This window comes from Manacus vitellinus, unplaced genomic scaffold (genome assembly GCF_001715985.3).
Source record: "Manacus vitellinus isolate BGI_N305 unplaced genomic scaffold, ASM171598v3 scaffold_33_pilon, whole genome shotgun sequence".
NCBI lineage: Eukaryota > Metazoa > Chordata > Aves > Passeriformes > Pipridae > Manacus > Manacus vitellinus.
In genome coordinates, this window is record NW_021940478.1 from 658,271 (window position 1) to 681,689 (window position 23,419).

The 23,419-nt window shown below is 35.0% G+C and overlaps 1 protein-coding gene across 1 annotated transcript in view; it reads right to left on the reverse strand.

Moving 5' to 3' along the window:
- CDH12 (cadherin 12) overlaps positions 1 to 23,419 on the reverse strand; it is a 211,948-nt gene that overhangs the window by 135,972 nt on the left and 52,557 nt on the right. The window contains exon 2 of the mRNA XM_008921079.3: positions 11,641 to 12,056. Coding sequence (XP_008919327.1) covers positions 11,641 to 11,871 — 231 coding nt within the window. The 5' untranslated portion in view covers positions 11,872 to 12,056. The remainder of the gene's footprint in view (positions 1 to 11,640; positions 12,057 to 23,419) is intronic.

Genomic DNA, 23,419 nt, shown 5'->3' on the forward strand with positions numbered 1-23,419 from the left:
TGACAGGATTCACCTAGCCTTGAGTAGTGTCTCCGTATCTATTTTTTATTAGACACAAGCTGTACCTATGTTAGCAAGTAACATGAACCAGTGAGAGTATTCTGTAGGATGAAGCAGCTGACAGTGAGGAATGATGCAGGCAATAAATGCATCTCAGGGTTTTTTGCTGTGAACAACATCTCATCTGGTTCAATGGACTAAGTGCCAATTCATGTAGTGCATCCTCTTGAGTCTTTTTTTTATCCAGAAGTGATCTAGATTTTACTCTCCAGGACCTCTCCTGATGTGAACAAAAGTATCGTAAGTCTGAATGATGGAGAGTTTTGCCTCAAAAGTGCATTTTAAATCGGAATGAAAATGCTCATGGAGATTTGTCAGCTATTGAGTAATGATTCTGAAACACGGTTGTGACTTTAGTATTTAAGACATAATATGACTTCTTGATTTTGAAAGAATCTGAAATAATTTTTAAAGAAAGCTCCCATTTAATTTTTGGACACAGCTCAAAATGCAAGTGGGCTTTGGTTAATGCCTGCATTATAAACAAAGGGAATTTCTCTTTAAGTAAGTATATACAGTAAACAGGTCTCATCAGCTGGTTATAAAATTCGTGGTGGCATAATATGAAGTGAACAGGAGTTTAACAGGAAAAAATGAAACTCTACTTTAAAATCCTTGACCCTGAAGATGTTGGCGTATTGGCTGCATTTAAACAAATGTCACAATTAACTTTCTTTTTAGGCATTGTTTTAAGCCCTTGATCATCTTGTCCTTTAGCATTAATGAACATTAAGATTATAAATGACTTTCAGGGTTTTTTTAAGACATTGTCATGATACACTATCAATGGCTTTGCAAAGTCCTTGCATAATTTTGCCTATATTTATCTTTGCAATTTACTTTTTTCCTGCAGTTTAAGCTACATTACTGGAAAGTAACACTGGAGATATAATTACCAAAGCAAATAGTTTCAGCCTATTTATTTAACTCTTAGTATGTCCATCATTAACAAACATGACAGCAGACCCCACACAAACACACAGAATGAAAGAATCTTTCATTCCTGTCTTGTGGATATTGGGGAGAGGGGTTGCAGGTGCCTTTTTCTCTCAAAATAATACCATTTTATATTTTCCCCAATAATACAAAATTATCTGTACGATGCATAACATGTGATTAAATTCAGTACATATTATCTTGTGGAGCTTATAGAAAAAGTAATCCCAATAGGCTATTACTTATACCATTATTTTTAACAAGATTTTAACTACTGATACTTGGAGATAATTAAAGAAAATGAGCTTCCTGTCAGAATTATTTAATACACTGAGGAAGCCATTACTTCTGAATCAGTCTCTAGGGCTGGGCTCCCCAAAGAAACACATTAACAATCTATTTCAAGGAACACAAGTAAAGATCCATAAAGCATAATACAGAGATATAATTATGAACACAATACTTTTGGTTTTCTGTTTTCTCTGTTATTTTAATAGTTTAGTCATCTAGTTTGATGATCCATGAATACAGTAGGCTAGTGAGGCCTTGGCAGCATTGACCTTTTATCCCCTTCCTTCTTTCCCTTGAGCTTACTTCATCCTGCAGTTACAAATCTGACATTATTAATGCCAAGTCTACGAAAAGATTTGGAAGCTAACTATTTAATCTAAAGAGCATTGCAGAGCTGGATGTAGAGAAATTTAATCAGTAACCTAATTTCCAGGTAGACAGATCTGCCCAGCTCTCTGTTACTGTGTTCTTTAACTGAGACACAACTCCCTACTTATCGATTCAGACAAAATCAAACTGTAGACCATTATTTATATTAAAAAAAACCCCACATGTAACAAGAATAATAAAAAATCAGAAGGATGGACTTTCTAGGGTTCAATTTAATTTCAATAATTACTCTGACAAGTAATTCAATCTTCCTGTGCTTCAACTCCCTACTTAGAGAGGAGAGCTAATACTTTCTTGCCTCACAGAGCAAGTGTAAGGATAGTCATTATAACGTTCAGATGTCTTACTGATGAGGCTCATAAAAACACTTCTCTGAATCACTGTACATTATAAAAATGGTAATAAGTGTAGAGGACAGAAAAATTCTTTTTTTTTGTAAGATCAATTACAATTTCTTAAAAAAAAAAGTTATTCCAAACCAAAATAATAAGCTAGACATTAGTTTATTTTTTAATTGTTAATATATCTAATTTTACTCTCCTGGATAATAAAATTATGCTATTGTTGCTACCAGACTTTTTCATTCAGAATTTTACATTCACCTTGATGAAGAAGAAATGATCTAGTAAGTGCAATTCAGAACCAGGCCTTACAAGAGCTTTCAGACATGGCACTGGAATGAACATGTCAAAATGGTAAATAAAGTAAATAAAACAGTACTCAAAAAAACCCCAAACCAATCTTGTTTGCATCCAAATAAAAAAATAATTTTTTTTGGTCCTATGTTTTTCTATACAAAAAAAGAAAGTTAAAATTATTGTTTCTAACATAAATTATAAGTGTGCTATTGCCCTTTAACAAAGTTAAACATAGAAATTACTCTAAATAAGTAAATATTGTACTTTTTTAAAATGCCACAATGACACATACCTTTACTGAAAAAAATTTTCAGTAATACTGATCAGTGTTCTAAATTTTCAGCATCTTTATAATGGTTCTTAAATTGCACAAATGCTGTCTGCCAGAATTCATCAGGCTTGTACAGGAATCTCCTGATTCTGCAAACAGGTATTGATTATTTTCTTGGACTCTACTACTGACATCAATTAGAGTTAAACTAGAAGCAGTTACCTGCTGTTGGGCTGATACAGTTGGATTTGACAAGCAAGAGCTATTAACTGGCTTATACGACAGTACTGAAAAGTAATCTTGGATTCTAGAAGATATATCTTGCACTAATAACTTCAATGAGACTTCATGGCTTTCTCTTCCACAGTTTATGCTCCAGTTCTCACAGTAAGAAAAGACATATTATTAAAGCAATTAGACTGTCCTGCTTCACTCTTTTTTTGTCATTCTTGATTCAAATAAGCAAAAAATACAGAAATATTTATAGGTTGATGTTTTTTTGACACAAAAGCTCTTATTAACTATCCAAATCTGCATTTTGACACACTAAAGAAAATGTCTTTGGTCCTGCATTATGAAACACTAAAAAACTGTACTCTCTTCAATGTAGAGAACTACTACTCTCTACAACATAGAGAACTATTCTATACCAATACCAAGATTACAAGAAAATATAAAAGACTCAGATTCAGCTGTGATCAACATCTTACTCAGACATCAGTGCTAAAAGCCGTCATGAGAAAAATTGAATAGAACAACCTCTGCTGACTGGCATAGCAACATCTCCAGAGACTACAGTTAACTCACTGCCAGTCACTGGGAGAAAAGGCTTTACTAATTAAAACACATTCATTGACATTATCCTCTAGGATATTGTAACAGAAAATTCTCTCTCATCTTGCCTCACCTTAAGTCTCTTTAAAAGGGAACTTGAACTGAGCACCAGAAAAGTTCATTTGAAAACCCAAAGTAGTAAAGAAAAATCAAAAGGATGTTGTACACATTCCTAACAGGCCTAAATTCTTATTCATCCAGAACACTGTCCTCCAATGTATGTGGGATTCATTCTGCATATAAAGACTGTATGCAAACATATACAGAACTCTTAAGGATTTTAAGCTTGCAAGACAAACAAGGACTTCTTCCACAGAAGTAAAACAGAAGGTATAATAAAAAATTCCTTTCATTTACCTTTTGTTTTTCAACTTCTCAGGCAGCCAGACTTCTGGCACTACCACACAGTAAGCATAATAGCATATGGCTATTATGAAACAAGTTTTCATTTGAAAGAGATTATAATTTCCTCAGAGCACAGCAATTTTTTCTTATCGAACATGCTTCATTAATAATTGATTGATTGATTCCCACTCTGAAAATGTTTTTTGTTTCAGGATATTTATCATTTTATTCAAAAAAAATGAATTTAAGTTTTAAAAAATTTTGTTAGATTTTATTTTATACTCAAACATTGATTTTGAACTTCACCAGTGATTTTTCATGCTATGTTTTTATAAATTGTAAGTAATTATTTGTATTTGATTGCAGCAATTTAATCCCAGAATCACAGGATGTTCTGAGTTGGAAGGGACCCACGAGGATCATCAAGTCCAATCCTTAGCCCTGCACAGGACCATCCTGAAGAATTACACCGTGTGCCTAAGAGCATTGTTCAAATGCTTCTTGAACTCTGTCAAGCTCGGTGCTGTGATCACTTTCCTGGGGAGCCTGTTCCAGTATCCAGCCACTGTCAAGGTGAAGAACCTTTTTCTAATATTTAACCTAAACCTCCCCTGACACAACTTCAGGCCATGCTCTCAAGTCCTGTCACTGGTTACTACAGAGAAGAGATCAGTGCCTGCTCCTCCTCTTCCCCTCATGAGGAAGTTGTAGACTACAATGAAGTCTCCCTTCAGTCTCCTCCATAATGAACAGACCAAGTGATCTCAGTTGCTCTTCATGTGTCTTCCCCTCCAGACCCTTTGTCATTCTCATGGCCCTCCTTTCTCTAATAGCGTAATATCTTCCTTATATTGTGGTGCCCAAAACTGCACACAATATTCGAGGTGAGGCCACACCAGTGCAGAGCAGAGTGGGACAATCCCCTCCCTCAGCCAGCTGGTGATGCTTTATTTGATGCCCCCCAGGACATGGTTGGCCCTCCTGGCTGCCAGGGCACTGCTCACTCATATTCAACTTGCCGTCAACAGGGACTCCCAGGTCCCTTTCTGTGGCACTACTTTTCAGAGAAAACTGTATTAATATACAAATCATATAAAGATTTTCATTTTAACAACTATTTATTTTGAGTAGAATTAATATTTCTATTTGTGAAACTTGCTGTTTTAATTTTTTTTGCAATTGCTTTTTTAATACGAGATCCACATGCCTCCAAAGTGAGCAAAAGGAAAAAAAAAATCCACATTTTGAAAAAAACAATCCACCTCATAGATATGAAATCCTGAGCTTTAATCTGGTCTCCTGGTACGTAGCAATTCTTCAATATTTCCATATTTTTTCTTTTCCTACTGGGAATTTGTATTTTCATAGTGTATTTAAGTGAAGCTTTATGCTATCCCCTTGTTTTTTAACACGGTACATGTTGCAGCAATCATAACTTTTATTCCATTTCTGAGCCTTCTTGTTACTTTGATTTACACATTGTTACTCAGATATCAGAATGGCCATAGGTATTTAATACTTTCCTACATTTTGCTGTCTTGGAAATTTCTATTTAATTTCTTACTTGGCATTCTGATGCTCTTCCAGAAAGGAGATATCATGATCTCAGCTCAATTGTAATTGATGGTCTAAGGTTTCACTAGTTACAAATTCGGTTTGCACTACCAGCATACATAATACATGCCTGTCTCTGATCTGACTGTCAGAAACACTATATCCAAATCTACCAGTGAATCAGACATTCTCAGACAAACTCTAGATTTAGATTAAATATATTTAAAATCTTCAAATTTTCCTGGATTAAAAGCAGTAACTGTATTCTAGTTTGTCTATTCACCTCAAGTCCTTCAGAGAATTTTATAAATATTTGTTAAGCTATCCTTTCATATGTTTCCCAGTTCAAATAAACTTCCTACCTAGATGAAGCCATTTATACAAAAACATTCCAAACAAAACTACAATAGATATAAGGTTTTTCCTTAGCAGATAATTTCTATAACCTCATTTTTATTTTTCCATCTGTGTTGGCAATATAAATGTCAGACATAACGCTAGCTCCATCAGCACCATCCACTTAGCTCTGTTCAGAGGTCTTGTGAGAGTCAGTCACTTCATGCTAGGAGGACCATCTCCACATGCTCTCAATTTCCTACACTGATCACTGAACTCTTGTGTAATACAGCCTACTAAATTTGAGAGTTTGAAATATTTCTGTCTGTGACCTCCTTAGCTGTTCAGAACAATGACCTCAACCTTTTACATCCTCTAAAATGTGAGTGACAGTTCAAGAAATTGGTCCTTCCTTTTTATTTTGATCTCTCTTCATCCCGAACTCATTCTTTCTTGTCTCCCGTACAACCAGTGAAAACATAGTTCTCTTTTCTGTTTCATCTCCAAATGTCTCATAAAATTTTCATGAATGCAAGGAACACAGGCAAGAGGTGTTACTACTACCAGTATTTTGCTGATAAATGTCCTGCTATGAGCTATCTAAGTAAATCAATAAAGTGAAGCCACTAGATCAATAAGAAATATTCTGTTTAAGTTCTTCACCTCTACCACATGTAAGAATAAAACTAGGTCTTCATATACCTTGTAAAAAGATAACCTTGCAAGAGTAAACATTAAATGCTTGTCTGACTTGCTCATGGGGGTTTTGTGTTTCCATGGTTCCACTTCCTTCTCACACTTTCACGTGCAACTGTCAAAACTGCTTTGTGTCTCATGCTCTATGCAATATACAGGATGCAAAGCTTTTAATGTCATTGCTTTTTTCACCAGTCAGACATAAGTGAGCGAGACATAGGTCTCAGCTCAACACAACAAGATAAGAAAGCCAGAGTTCTGCTACCAGTTCTGATTCCTGTTACACTTTTTTTTACAATTTCATTTTTCCTCGTCAATTTTCTTATCTGTAATAAATTGTCACAGTGTCTTTACCTGAAAAGGTGCATGGTATAAGCTCAGTAAGCTGGTTTGGTAAACCAGGTTAATGTGATCATGCCTGATTAGGCTTCAAATTATTTTCTAAGAACCACTAAGACCTTAGATTTAACTAAGATTTCACTGTGAAGAGGTGGGTATATGAACTCTTGTATGATGTATTGAACAAGATCATTCTTATAAATAGCATATCTTTCATATTAAAATCATCCAGGGATGAGTAACTGTGATGTCCTGCATCATGGGGAGTCAATTAATACATTACTAGCAGCAGTCCCTTAAAAAATTTTCCTCTCCTTGATGATGGCCCTGTGGAAATGTCTAATGGAAAAGGTACACAGGTCTCTCTAATACTATGACTTCGGTTGTGGGCACGGAATCTGATAGGCCAGGAAAAATTAAATGAAATATTATTGTGACCCTCTAGACAGAAATCAAGTAGAAATATAATTTTAAAAAAATTAGATTAATCAGAGTACAGTTATGAACAGACTTAAGCATTTTTTTTCTTCAAAGGGCAGTGGTTTTCAAATTTACTGCAAATTCTCTTCCTTAACTTTTTTCTTTCAAGTTAACTCACTGCATATAAATGATGCCAAAATGATAGCCACAGCACTGTAAAATTTTTTGTCTAAACAGATTTTACACAAGCAGTGCAAAATTTCCTTTACAGACTTCACTGTCATCCAGGTGCTCACCCAAGAGGGAAAATTACTGCAAAATGATATTGTATTCAGAAGAATGTGTTGATTTAAGCCTGATGGAAGGTGGTCAACATTAATTCAGTTATAATAAAAACTACCCCCTACAAAAAGCACAAATGAATTCTATGCTCATATTTCAAATGTAGAAGATAAATTATTAGGTTTCAAAAAAGCACTTTGATCTGGTTGCAGATACAGAGCTCTGCTTACTCCAAATCAGCACTGTTTCTGCCTTGATATATAGGTAAACCTTTGAAGATGATGAGGCTTTCTCAGGACTGACTCAGATGAAAAATACCGTATTGTTACATGCACCCTGTACTGCCACAGAGCAGTCATGACTATTAAATATTACAGCATCTTTTTCTTAGCAAAAAATATCTGTAGTAGTTTGTATGTGTGTGTATAATATGACAGAGGTTTAAAGAACAAAATGTTGCAAAACATAGGTTGTTCATTGGCAAAAAAATATCTGGCAAGCTGAGGCGTTTTTTGGGTTTGTTTTTGTTTGTTGGTTTGGGTTTTTTTCACATTGAAAAATAAAAGAGAAATGGCCATTACATAAAAGAGGACTTTGCAATCTTTTCCTATGCACCCAGTCTGCTTCCAGTTCAAGTTGCCATATTCGTGTCTCCGCAAGCTTGAGGACAGACAGCAAAAATCCTAACTAAAAGCAACTGTGGAGGTGTACAACACAAGAAAGATGCAATGCATTTACACATTAGGAATGCAAAGACACATATAGAGGGAAGCATGCTACATGGATCACAGCTAAAAACCTTTACCAGTACTATCTTGACAATGAAGGACGTATACTGTTCTTGTCTATTTTATTTCTTGAATGTTCAGTTTATTTTGCTGCCTCTGCATGTCACTATTGAAACATAGCAATTAAGAAAGGTTGTAGAAAGATTTATAGTGTTCCAGTGGAGTTGCTACCCTTGGCTAACAGCAATTAAAATTGCTACCTTGTTTGTGATTATGAACTGCATTGGGACTTGGCCATGCTTGAGGACCTGATACTCTGATGATTTCTGTCACCATTCACTGAGAATTGAGCTTTTGCATAAAAAAAATCATGAACGTTTTTGTCTTCATCCATGCATGTGCTATTTTGCCTGGCCTTCTGGGGCTTCACAGTACCAGAAGAACAAATAAAACACTGCAAAGTAACTGTGCAAGTCTTATTTTACAGCAAGCCTTTCAGCATCCCGTTCATTTTCATGGGTCACAGAGTAATGCCATATCCTAATTTTGCTTTATAGACTGGATCTGCTCACTGGATGCCTGGTAAAGGGGCTATCTTTTGTTTAGCATTCTGATGGATTTTTATGGCTCTTCCAGATTACACGAGCAGAAGATTTCCAAACTCTAATATTCAGGTTAAATGCTTTTAATATGTCAACTTGCAACACTATTTCAAGATCACCACCTCCAAGCTAGACTAATCTCAATCAGTTTATAAACTATATTTTGATTTGTAACCTAACACTTCTTGAGACAGTCTCCTAAAAAAAGACATGAAAGGAATTAAGATGCCGTTATTGCTGTAAATCTGTATTCTCTTACAGGAGGTTTGCAAAATTAACTAGTCACCCTTAACTGTTTAGTGAAACTGTCAGCTGTTTTAATAGATACATTAAACTCCTATTTATAAATTAATGTGACATTATTAGTGCAGTAGTTCTATAATAAGTAATGTAAATGCCAATGCACAGCTATCTGGCTATCAGGGCTGGGAGAAGATAAAAACCCTGGGATCAAGTCACATAAAACATCCTACACTTTATCATACACATATTACCACTTTAAAATATAGAACAGTAGCATTATAAAAAGAATTGCCTTGTAAATATATGCTTTTATAATAAACATTAATTATGGTAAATAATTTATTTCCGCAAACTAATTTCTGCAATTAATCAAGAAATCAACTGCATTTCACACCTTAAAAATTGAATGCGATTTTTAAAAATTACATAAGACCTAAAGATATTGATTAGCTGCTGGTGAGTATATTCCAGTATGTTGACAATGGTTTGAATTTTATTAAGCTTGGCTTTCATTATACGGATTTAAAAGTGCAGTTTCTCTGAGGGACTTTTCCCATTCAGTGTTATACCTTCTTTGAGAGGTTTTGTGGAAAATAAGGGGAAAACACATCTCCATTTCTCATGGGCTTTCGTAACAGATTCAACAAAGATGACATACAAAAACTGGTAGTTGTTTTTTTTTTGTCAGATATGTGGAAGCAAATAGTATAGATATAACAAGTTGTAAAAAACATCATGAGGCAGGCAACAAAATTTGTTGAAAAAGTTATAATCTGGAATTAAATGCTCTATACTAAAAGCAAGTTGTCTTAATGTTACTGATGTTCTAAGTAAACATCCTAGTTTATTTTGTATTTCACCACTAAGATCCTTCCGTATTTTATTTTATTTATTAGGTAACAGTGGTATATGATATCCTGTCGAGAAGCTTCACTATTGTGTGTGCTACTCTGCAATTAGATTTTTTTCCTCATATTTGGTAAGTGTCTTTTCCACAACTTGCAACAGTTCAAAAAAGTCTCAAGAGGTACAGATATGCCAGGTAAATCTGTGATAAGTGTTACTCTTAATGAAAATATTCCATTAACTCTAATCTTGATCATAAACTTAAAGTCAATGGACCACAGAAAGAATGAAGCAGCTGACACATCACTATATTAATAATAGTCAATTTAGTGCAGAATTAATATTATTTTGGCAGCTTAGAACTGACCCTAAATGACTACCCAGACAATCTTACATAAAGTAATAAAGAGTAGTGAAATATAATGGTGCAGCAATAACAACTCTGTCTTCTGAGGTAAAAAGCACAACAATCACTTTGCCTGTGCTACAGCACTGAATGTGATTAGAGTCCTTGTTTGCATATTTAGCAAGTTGCCAGAATAAAGATGTGTGTTAGAGAAAGTGTAATTTGTATCAACTGGACATCACTAACATGCAATTTTTCATTATTTGGTTCCTCTTTCTTCAGACTGTAAAACAAGCTCATTATATTATCTTTGTGCCATAAACATACTGCTTTGTAAATTGTTTTGACTAATATATTTTAGTGTTTAACACAAATGTCTACATGTGTAATATGCAAGTAAATTTTTGGCTGCTTTCTTAAATAATCTGGTGAACCACATTTTATTTATACATCCTCAATTCAAAATAGATTTCTGGAAGAATAGGAGGGAAATTAATTTCCCGCTAATTTAATTTATATTTGGGGGAAAAAAATTTCACAGCTTTTACATTAAAAACAGTTACAAAATAGTATCAAAGTAAAAACTGAAGCATCATGACTCATTTTTTGGTAAGAGTATTTGAACCTTGCTGTCGAGGGAAGTGGCATTTGGGGACCCAGGAACCAAATCCCTGACTTCTTATTTTCATTAAGGTCCTTAAAATCAAAATTATGCTCAGCATCCAATTATATACTCTGCTAAGATTTTTTCAGATGTCATTTTCAGCTTTCCTGTCTGAAAATTCTATTATTTAAATTCACCCCTCTCACACACACCTCAAATAGTTGGCTATCAATTACTTATACCCTGTTACAGAAACAGTTGTCATATAATGAGAGAATTGCATGAATTCTCTGCATGAACGAATGTGCATGCCTACACACACTAGAAAACCTATAATGCAAAAGTCTGAATTACGAAGCAATAAAACATATTAGAAATACTTGAAAACAACCTGAACAATCAGAAATAAAATAGGTGGTACTGAGGCATAAGATAGCAAAAAAGAGGTGTCTTCATTAGCTGAAAACTGACTTGGACTAACCATACGAATCACAGAAATGTCTGTGGATTCTGGGCTAGAGATTTATGTTTTAAATCTTATCTCTTGATATCAGACCAATATTCATTGCTAAAAATCAAGTATGCTATTACTGTAGATTCAATTAAATTTAGTTATGCACCACAAACTTATCTCAGAAATCCCTTTGTTTGTTTGTTGTTGTTTTTGTTTTCTTCCAAAACCAAGAATAAGGAAATAAGACAAACATGCAAAGATAGAAAGTATATAGTGACTATACGAGAGGCTGAATGGTAAAAGCAATGAACAGAGGGAACTACTGTCAGTTGAAGAAGATTTGTCCCACCAGAAACAGCTACACATTTATAATACATTTTTCTATTTTTATCATTTAAACTTTTAAAGAAATAGTAAAAAATTACCTTTCCCACGTACTGAGGTTCAGAGCCCATGTACTCCTCCAGCACAAAAAATTGATTCCACACCCAGCCTCGTTTGACTCGCTGAGCAGATGACCTCCTCCCTGGCAGTGGGACAACATTTTCTCTTGGCTCTGCTTCTAAAATTTCTTGTGGCTGTGAATGCAGTGGTGTTAGGAGACCTCCATCAAACAGGACCCAGAGAAGCAGGGATAAGCAGTTTCTTGTAAGCATTGGCAATGTCTTCCCTACAGTAAATAATAAAAACTCCAGCACTTAATGCAGAGCAGATGAATCCAGGTTTGAGGTGTCTGTGGCCTTCACAACTTAGCTTCTAGTTTTATTGCAGAAATACTAACGCAGGCATTAATCCTTCTGATGACAAGGTTTTTGCTGCATTAAATTCCATCTAAAGGGACCTATAAAAGAAATTTACATGCAACATCAAAATTACATAAAATTACATTGAAGCATTTATCAAAATTCTCACACCTAGTTACTTTCTAGAGACAAAGAAAAAGATAAAGAATCACAGTTTAAAAGAGATTGCTATTTCCATTGTACCACTGAGCTGCTCTAGAACATTGTACAGTTATTACAGTTATATGTTATGCTTGCTCTGCTTAGCATTCCCTTTGTGTCTGTCAGAGGACAGGCCCATAACCTTTACTTTATGACCTAGTTTTCAAAGAAAACTGTTACCCATCAGTGATATCAAATACTTTTACTCCAGATTTACAAAGAAAATTCTTGAGAAGAGAGGAGCCAGTCTTTCATCCTACTGTCCAGACCAGAAATTCTTTGCTTACTTTCTCTGCTAGAAAAGCATCTTCTCTACAATCTGCTGGTTGCCAGGTATAAAAAATACTGCCTGTAGGATTTAAGATAGGTCCATTTTACATGAAAAAAAACCAAAAAAAAACCCCAATTTGTAGCACTATGGAATTCACCACTTTGTTAGGACCATATTGTGTCATTGATTTTTAAGCACAGGTTTCTTGCAAATCAATAGAGTTCTGCCTAAAAATCAATGACATGATATTGACCTCTAAAAAGAAGAATCATAAAGTACCTAACCACATATATTTTTCATTTTCAAATACTGCCAAAGGTTATATTTTCCTTATGAATAATATTACTACTATCCATAAAAATAAATAACATAGAAATTGTTATTTCTTAGGTACATGCTACAGTATTTAAATAGAAAGGATTTATAATCAGAAGCCTCAAAAACCTAACAATTCTTAAAGAAGAAAAAAACCCCACCCTAGACAAATAACTGAACTTCCTATTTTAAATTCAGGGCAAGATTTCAAAGATTATCTTTTAGGTCTTAATAAAAAAGATAGTAAAAAATCTGGTGAAAAGGTATATAGTGCAAGTTAATGTTTTAGTTCTATCTTCAGAAAGGATAAAAATGAGAAAAGAACTCCCACCTGCTCATGAGCCTTTAAAAAAATTTCCTAAGTTATGTTCAAGACATTTCATTTAGAGCAAAGTATTTTTTAGTGCAATGGTTACAAATTTCTTACTTGCACTATAATTTGTAGTCTATGGATTTTATTCCAGCAGACCCAACCACACTGGAGATCTGAACTCAATATTAATGTATTTGGTACGTATTTGTGCCTCTCCTGATCCATGGTTGCAGAGTTTTTATGGCAAAATCACAGTAATCATGAAACATACAAAAGAAATAAAACTAAACAAAGAACTCAAAGTTTCATTTTGAATTGTCCAGTCATAGCTGGGATGTGAAAATAAATAAAAGAAGTGTTGAGATAGTTTGCACTACTTCAGAAATGCCAAAATCATACTGTATTCAACTTAATTGTTATACTACTTCTCTTTGCTGAGAGGATTGTACATTACAGTTCTCCCAGCAGAGCTCTGCCTCCGGCCATGTCTGTCAGTCATGGAGCTTTTAAAATGTTATACAGCACCAAAAGTAATGCAAAGAGATTGAAAGACTTCTATGAAAGGAGAGCAATTCCCTCTTGGCTGAAAGGTTAGTAACCAAGTGCAAGACATGGAACACTTTAACCCCTTCTCTGTTGGTCTCACAGACTGCTTTCCAGAATGCTGACTGCAGAGTCAGGAAAGTGCAATGCCAGTGCTTGCTTCATTCCCTACAGTTTCAAAAAGCTGATGAATGGAAGGGACAGAAAAGTGGGAAGCTGATAAATGTTGTGGTACAGGATTGCAGCACAGATGCCCTTATCAGTTGCAAAAGAGTTCACCACAAAGAATTGATTTTCTTTTTTCTTTTCTTTTCCTCTTTCTTTTCTTTTCTTTTCTTTTCTTTTCTTTTTTTTTCTTTTCTTTTCTTTTTTTCTCTTTTCTTTTCTTTTCTTTTCTTTTCTTTTCTTTTCTTTTCTTTTCTTTTCTTTTCTTTTCTTTTCTTTTCTTTTCTTTTCTTTTTCTTTTCTTTTCTTTTCTTTTCTTTTCTTTTCTTTTCTTTTCTTTTCTTTTCTTTTCTTTTCTTTTCTTTTCTTTTCTTTTCTTTTAATTTAAGACTCAGCAAGACAAGTAATTGGGAATCCAGTACTTTGGCACTTGGAAGAATCACACCAGCTTGCTGCTGTGTAACCCTTATGCAGTAGGAAACTGAGGCAGAGGGCCTCCCCCCGCCACCTCTTCTTCCACATAATTTCATTGCTGGATTTGGAAGAAGCCTGGCCTGATAGAATGTATTTAATAACACAGTTGGAATTTGTATAGCAATTCAAAGATTAATATATATATTTCTTTTAGTCTGTGCTTATTGCTTTGCATTTTCTATTTAAGATAGGTGTCAGTCTTCCAGCCAGGATGCCTAAACCTCTCTTGGTGCTTTTATGTTGTCATATACTCATTAGACATTTAAATCCAGAACACTTAATGTACCTCTGTCCAGAAAACTGCTAAGACAACTAGGAGATAAAAATTTAGAAATCCAATAAGAAAAATTATGCATGAGGAAGGTGCCATATTTCCTAAATTTTTAAGGTATTATTTCCTCTGGTGCTCATAAAGAGATACTTATCTAGTAAGAGAGTTGTGAACTGACATGCATCCTCAGTGCATCTCTTTCCTATATATTATGAAGGTACAGAAGGTCAGATTTTTCTTAGACCTTGTTTTTTTTTTCAATTTAGCTGTTGCTAGTCATTTCTTCCAACTATCTTGTGTGGGATTTATGTAGCATTATGCATGACTTTATTAATCCATAAAGAGAGCTACAGAGGGAGAGCCTGTATGAACTTACCCCCTACACATGCTTTTATACACTGGGATTACACTTATTCATTTCCACAGTTTGAAAAATGAAATGGCCCAGTAACAAGCATGAACAATCTGTTAAAACATGATAATTAGGAAATCTTGATTGTATTTACTGTATCTCCCAAACTGCAGGCTTAGAAACTCATGAAATATGAGTGATGAATAAAATATCACTACTGCAATTATTTATTGAGAATAACAAAATACAGTATAAATGGTGCTCCTGCAAGAATTTTGATTCTTACCTGGATTATACTGCCATTAGTCTAAACAGCCTGAGCAAAGGAATGTTTTTGGAATAGCAAAACTGATGCATGCCATTGCTGCTGCAACAACACTTAATCAATTGGAGTCATGGTACCACAGACACAAATCACCTCACCAAGCTTGGCACAGGTTATCCCTTCTAAAGAGGACATACATCCTCTGAAATCACTAGTATGAACATAAGTCCTGGTTTAGAGAAGTATTTGAAATGAAACTCTAAATGATCTTTGATCTTGTCAGCCCCATGTAGCTGTTCGCTCACTCACACCCAGTGCAATGGGGGAGAAAGTCCTAAGGGTAAAAGCGAAAAAACTCATGGGTTGAGATAAAGACAGTTTAATAGATAAAGCAAAAGCTGCACATGCAAGCCAAGGAAAACAAGAAGTTCCTTTACCCCTTTCCTATTGGAGAGCACAGCCCCATCATGGGTAATGCCATAATGGCAACTACACCAACGCCATCACTCCAAATGTTGCCACTCCAAACATTCCCCCCTTCTTTCTTCTCCTCCCCTGCCCTCCAGCTTTGTATGCTGAGCGTGATGTCATATGGTCTGGAATATCTGGGGTCAGCTGTTCTGGCTATATCACAACTTCCTGTGCACTCTCAGTGTCCTTGCTGGTGAGATAGGATGAGACTCAGAAATGCCCTTTACTCTGCATAAGCACTGCTCAGCAATAGCTGACACATTCCTGTCTTACATACACTGTTTTCAGGACAAATTCAAAACACAGCCCCATACCACTTACTATGAAGAAAATTAGTTCTATCCCAGCCAAAACAAGCGCAGATCTGTATGAAGTATCTACTTGGATTAGACCACAGATGCACTACACACAGTCACACTAAAGCTCCATGATGCACTCAAAAGTGTCATCAGTCAGCAACGCTGATAATTGCACCTCCATCAATGGAGGTAAATTGCTTACTGACAAAGCATCCATTATGCATTGATGGTGGGAACATTTCTACAACCACCTTAACCATAAATCTATTAGCATAGAGAATTCTTTTGCTTATGTGAAATAAGAGTTAATGTAAAACAACCATCTTCCTACGCATCAAGAGATTTGAAAAAGTTTGATGGTACTGTAAAATGGTTGATCATGCCAGAAGAAAAGCCAGATAAGATCTATAACTATGGATACAATGTAACAGCTGACCACCTAACCTTGGCTCTCTGCAATATTTTCAAAAAAGAAAATAAAACAAAGGGAAGAAAAAGTCTATGCTGTTGGTATCTATTAAAATTAACTGCTAGAGCATTTGAGACAATATATCTTCTGGCTAAAGAAATGGTAAAATGATATGGCAAACCTCAGTTCACCTGTCATATTGTTCATATGTTTTCTTTCTCTGAGTTTAGGCAAATTGTTTAGGTGAATATCCTCAAAGTTATTTAATTAAAGAAATCCATTTGATTAGACTCAAGATGTCCATCTCTCTTTGTGAGTTGACTTTCTCAAACTTCACAACCTATCTAGACACTTTGGAAATAAAAGTAATTCTTCCTTCTTCCTTTGGTCTTTTTTAGTTAGTGTAGGAAATACTTGGCACATCAAAAAGGGGGTTAGGAGGGAGATTACAAATAAATAGATTACAAGCCTCAAACTATCAAGGAGTTTAATTCTCAATCTGTCCATCCTACAAGTCAGAAGACTTTCAACAGATTAAACAAGTCCCACGTGTGCAGCTACAGAACCCACTTGACAAGGGTAACATCTGGAATCCATGCCAGGTAACTCTCATGGGGGGAAAAAAAAAATCAGTGTTTTGACCTGATGGAGTCTTAACATAACCTAAAACAGTTACTCCTTTATCTCCCTTTGTGAAGATTCAATAAGTTATATAAACTGTCCTGGTTTAACCTCTGTCAGCAACTAAGCACCAAACAGCTGCTCACTCACTCTCCCTGCCAGCAGGATGGGGTCAAGAGAATTAGAAGAATAGAAGTGAAAAAAAATGTGGGTTCAGAAAGAACAGTTTTTGAACAGTAATTCAACAGTAATGGAAATATTTATTATTCTTGTTGCATTGTTATTGTTATATTATTATTATTATCAACAACAAAACAACAACATTGTAATGAAAAGTAAAATAATAAACCTCAAGAAAGACAAATGATGCCAATGAAAATAATTGCTCACCACCAATAAATTGATGCCCAGCCAGTCCCCAAGCAACAGTCTCATGGCCAGCCTTCCCCCTAGTTTATTGCTGAGCATGACTTTGCATGTTATAGAACATGCCTTTGGTCAGCTGGGGTCAGCTGTCCTGGCTATGTCCACTCCCCAGTTCCTGTACACCCCAACTTTTTGCTGGTGGGGTGGTGTGAGAAGCAGAAAAGGCCTTGAGTCTGTGTTAAGACTGCTCAGCAATAAATAAAATATTCCTGTATTATCAATACTGTTTCCAGCACAAATCCAAAACACAGCCCCATACCAGCTCCTATGAAGACAACTAATTCTGTCCCAGCCAAAACTAGTACAGAAGCCTAGAGTGGCTCTCTGGCTATATAGATTAAATCCTCACAAAGATGAAAATCTGAATCTCAGTCCACCTGCTTCAGAGGTTTTTTATATGAAATTACTGAAGTTGGAGAACAGGCACCAAATCACGTAAGTCAACCCCAAATATTCTGCAGTTTAGTGATGAGAGCACTGATTAAAGGTGAGAAATACGTGCAGAAAGCACACAAATGGAAGCTGAATCTTGGTATTTCTGGAAAATATGTCATCATATGGATGAAAACCGCACTGTGTGAGCTACTAAAAAGCAAGCAGATGACAGCATTTCTCCTGTAGTAAGGTGACTTTAACTCTCCTTTTGTTAAATTCTATTACAAAAGCACCCAAATTGTAGTATTTCATGTCAAATATTTTGCTTGATATGAAGTTACTAATTATTCATCTTGGTAAGAATAATATGAGTTTGATTAAGGCTGTGGTTTTTGGATCTGACTGCCAAATCCATTCCCTTTCTCTATTCGACCATTCTCTGCAGAGCTGTGTTTTCTCTACTGAGTTACAAGATCAATTCTGATGTCAGTTGTGCCTACAGATATCAGGAGTGATACCAATATGAATCTGGACTTCTCTATTGAGTTGTTACTGGCATAAAACCAAAGTGAGATGAGCATGATGTCCCCCATCTTTAAGTATGACTACCCTTGTAAGCACATTCATAGGAAGGTTGCCTCAAAGATATATTACAGCACAAAAAAAATGTGATATACTCTATCAATACCCAGTAAACATACTTATGAAGTGCCTAACATCAGAGAGGAGTCTGCTTATGTTTGGCAATTCTAAGCCTTACAATAAAGGTATTATAGTTTCACAGATATGCCTTAATAACTGCCTTTTTAGCATATAAAAAAGTGATTATTTTAGAGAGTTTGGTAACATAACAAAAATCAAATGCTACATAATATAAAAAAAAAAAGTAGCAGTACAATGCTGAGGCTTACTGAAAAACTGATGAAGAGGAGCAATATAAAAGTATTCTATGTGAGTTCAAAAAACTGGTTCTGTATGCAACCATTTACACATATTGTGTTAGATTTGTCATCATTAGCAATACTTTTAGGAGATCATTTATGACTTAAATACAAGCCTCTGAGCCCCCATCCTCTACCTGGGAAATTATCATCTCTAACTCACAAATATGCATAAGAATATCAGGGAGATAATTGGAACAACAACAAAAAAAAGGCAAAAAAAAAAGAGCACTGAATCTTTAATTAAAAAATGAAAATACATCAGTAAATGCACAGGTCTCCATGGTTCACTGAACTCTTCAAAGTTAACTCAGGTAAAATGAAATTTTTGCTCCAGGTTAATAATTAATGTTTATTTTGGTGAGATTCAAATCCAAGCCAGTACTATTCTGTAAATATATAATGCAACTCTACAGTTTAATCATTAGCTAAAAAAGAAGAAACAAAACATTTCAGAATAGAAAAAAAGTTTCCTTAACGAAGATGGTCAGATGATGAAGTAGTGTCATCAATTTTATTTTTATTCTGTTTTGTGTCATGTTTGTCTCAGAAAAGTACAATGGTGAATCCATACCTACTTTGTCAATGATCTAGAATCTTTATTTTTGATAAATTACAAACATTTTCATTTCTGCTAGGAATCTGTCAATGTCAATGCTAAAGCATGGACAACCAGGAAACCATCCTTCATTCTACTGTCCTTCTATGCTTTTTGAATAAATATATGAAATGGGGGAAAGGAGAAAAAGGCAAATAAATCAAAATTTTTCAACACATTAACAATATATGTAAGGGAAGAATAGAGAAATCTCAGGCTACAGCTCACATATATTTATAATTTTGTACATAATGTGAGACACTGACATAAATATGACAACATTTTAATGTTCTCTGCAATATATTATTTTGTTATTCCTTAGTATATTTCTGTTTTCCCAGCCTGTCAAGAATTCTATCAATTATTTCAGATTGCAAACACACTTTAGTTAAGATTTCATTATTAAAACATTTTCTACTATTGGTCAGACTCTGATTATAATAAATTTGAAACAATTTGTTATAGCTTCTTGTGTTAGAAGAGCTATATAAATATGTTACATTATAAAACTAACTCAAAGATAGGTATTTTGAAGTGAGTTCTTGCAGGCATTTGTTTGTGTATTGTAGATATAATGGCCCAATTATTGCCTAACATAAACTTGGTGTATAACCTTTTTCACTTAAAATTGAAAATATAGGTCTCCAATTGCCAATTATTCCAACTTTGATAACACAGATTTAAATGTCTCTGTCTTCCTCAACATAGTATTAAGAAGTAATAATCCCTAATATTTCCATATTAGATTACAGAAATCTGTAGTCCAGTTTTCAGACTTTCAGTCTTCTGAAAGATTAATAGATTCGTTCTAACAGTACTGACCTACGTAATTTCAAAGGATGATACCCTCCTCAGGAAAGCAATGGTAGACGGTAGTTTTGACCAACAGGTTTCTAGCCATTAATCTTGTGAATTTTAATAGGTAGGCCCAGAGACAACAAGCGTGAGATAACCCATCGATTTTCTTAACTGTGAGAACATCAGCTCAGGCCTTACTCCATCCTGGGCTTACTCCAATGCTTAATAATAAATAACTCCTATGTTTAGTAATTTATCTCTTTTCACAACTCATTTGACTTGTTCTCACCCTACCTATATTTGCCGGTAGAACCAACGGTTGTAATGAGCCTATGACTCTTTTCTGATCACTGATGGACTAAAAAAAAAAAAAAAAAAAAAATTCCTTCATGACTTTTAAAATATCAGAAATAGTAACTCTAGTAACTCTAGGGCTTCTATCCAGATGCTTTAAAACAGTCTTCTTTGTTTTGCCCATCATTACTGCACAGGGATCATCAGAGTAATAGAGGAAAGGTATAGTCAGACTGGCATCAGCTATTCTAACTGGAGAGTACAGCCATCTATAAATTACTTCAGCTAAAGTAATCCTCATTTGTATTTTTGTTCAGAACCAGATGTGTTTCTTGAAAACTCACCAAATATCAGATGTGAAAAACTAGTCTTTCATCAAAAAACCTTTCACTCAAGTAAAATCCTCTACTCTCACATCTATATGAGAGTGCTCCCAGACCAAGTCAGTGATTAAACTCAATGTTAAAAGAAACCAGGAGACATTTTGTGTACAGTTTCTAAAAAAGATTAAACAATATTCCTGCCTCGCTTTCATCATTATAAATCCTCATGTCTCTTGTGTGCAATTGTTCATTTCCCAAATTCAAGGGTAATGAATTGAGTAATTTTATAACAGATGCCTGCTGTGAATTTCAGCAATTATGGCCCAGCACAGACAATAGATGAGGTGGTGCAGGAGGAAATAAAGGGCTCATTTCAGTGATACTTACTACTGCAGCCCTATTTGTCTTGTCCAGAAGAATAAATGTAAATCTTATTGGTGAAAATAATTTTCCTTTTAGATTCTTTTGTACCCTTCTTAATTTTAAATTAAAAGTACAAGAAAAAAAATCTATTAGAAAAGAGTCTGGTCTTGTCATCTGTATAACACCCACACTCAGCAACAACAATTATTGGAGGTTTCCTCTCACTGATCCCTTTTTCCCATGTGGTACACAAGTGGGCCTTTATTAACTAGTGTGAATACATTTCCATAATTTCATTAGCTAACGTATCTGTTTTAATTTAATAAAGTTTGTCTCTGTTCTACTGTTTATACACATATGCCCTTTCTCATAGCATTACAGAAAATACAGGAAATAGACAAATTTAAATGTAAAATGCAAAATCTCATCAATCCTTTAATTGTAAAATAAGTCTATTTACAATTTCAAAAAGACTTTTATTTCTTAATAAAGATTTCTAGCCATTTTCAGAGTTAAAAGCCATTTTCAGTTAGCGCTGATTTAACTCATAATTGCAACCATATCATCCTACTATGCTTCACCCTTAACACCCTGCTTTGAATTGCTTCAATAGTTAGATTAAAAAGTATTAATAAAAAAAGCACATATTTTCAGAAACTATTAAAGTCAATATCCTCATTCTTCATAAAAGGCAGTGGTTTGTTCTCCTTTTGTGTTTGCAATTTAAGTGAAGTTTTTCCTTTATTTCTGTCTGAACTTCTACACTACAGTAAAAATGTAATTGTGTGGTAGGAAGGTGGTTTATGATTTATATAACTTACTTAAGACATGTAATGAGTAACTTGTTTATTGCATATATTGCATATGTGGGGGTTTTTATAATAAATATAAATTTGTCCAGTTATTGCAGTCTGCAAAACTGTGGTTTAGATAGGAAATCGATAATGTCTTTTTAAGGTTAAGCTCAGTGAAACAAAGTGCTGAAATAGTCTCTGATGAAATTGCACCTCAACTGAACTCACAAAGAGCAGCATTATGGCAAGAGGATAATGTCATACCTGCAGTATTATAGATTGTAGCCAGTCAATCAGATATATTGTGATCGCTAAGGGCAAAGTCCTATTGTACTAAAAAAATATTTTCAGGTCTCAAGGTAGAAAGATTGACACATTTAATCTGGAGCAACCTAAATCAAATACTTCCCTAAAACTGGTAAATTAACCTTACTAGAGGACACAGCCTAGAGATACACATATGTTGTCCAGGTAGAAACAGAGTACTGGGCCAAAAACTAAGCTGGAAGGAAGGCAAATACTCTGCACTGAAAAACCACAGAGGGAGCTATTGCTTTGATGGAAATAAACATGTGTTTCCCTCAATGTAGTTTCTGATGTGGGGTAAAGTGTGACCCACTCTGTGGTTCCTCTAATCACAGAATCACAGAAACACAGAATAGTTGAGGTTTGATGGGACTTCTGGAGTTCATCCAGTCCAATCCCCCAGTTTAATCAGGGTCAGCTACAGGAAGTAGTAGTATCTACATGGACAAAACCACGTCTAGACATTTTTTTCCCCACAGATAGAGACTCCACAACCTCTCTGGGCAACCTGTTCCAGTAGCCTGGCCATTCTGCAGGTTTTTGATCCACTTCTCTATCCACTTAATTAATCAGTGCTTCACCAGTTTCTCTACGAGATTGTTTTGCAGCCACTATGAAAAGCTCTTTTAAAGTCAAGGTAAACAACATCCACTACTCTTCCCTCATCCACAAAGCTAGTTGCCTCATTATAGAAGGATAACGGGTTGGTTAAGCATGATTTCTTCTTTGTAAATTCGTACTGACTACTCTCAGCTACTTTCTTGTCCACCATGTTTTTGGAAATAGTTTCCAAGGCTTTATTACTTTCTCAAGGACTTAAGTGAAGCTGACTAGCCGGTAGTTCCCCAGAACTTCCTACATGCCCTTCTTGAAGATAAAGGTGATATTTGCTGTTTTTAAGTCCTCAGGAATGTCTGATGGTCATGACCTTTCAAAGACACCCGAGAGTGGCCTTGCAATGACAACAGCCAATTCATGCATCATCCATAGATGCAACACTTCAGGCCCCATGCATTTGTGTATGTCTCGATTGCTAAAGTGCTCCCAGACTGGAATTTCAAAGCCTCCTCCACAAACACTAGGACCAAGTCTCTTCACAGAGGTAGCTTTTGTTGTTTAAGTTAAGCTAGTAAGTGAACGAAAATAAACCTTCTCATTTCCTTCTAGGAAAGGAGTCTTTGAAAGGCCCAGGGACTTTTAGAGAAGATTATAGTTAATTTTTCAATTAAATTCTTATTTCCTCCTTTATAAATGAATTAGTCTCTTTTTATTA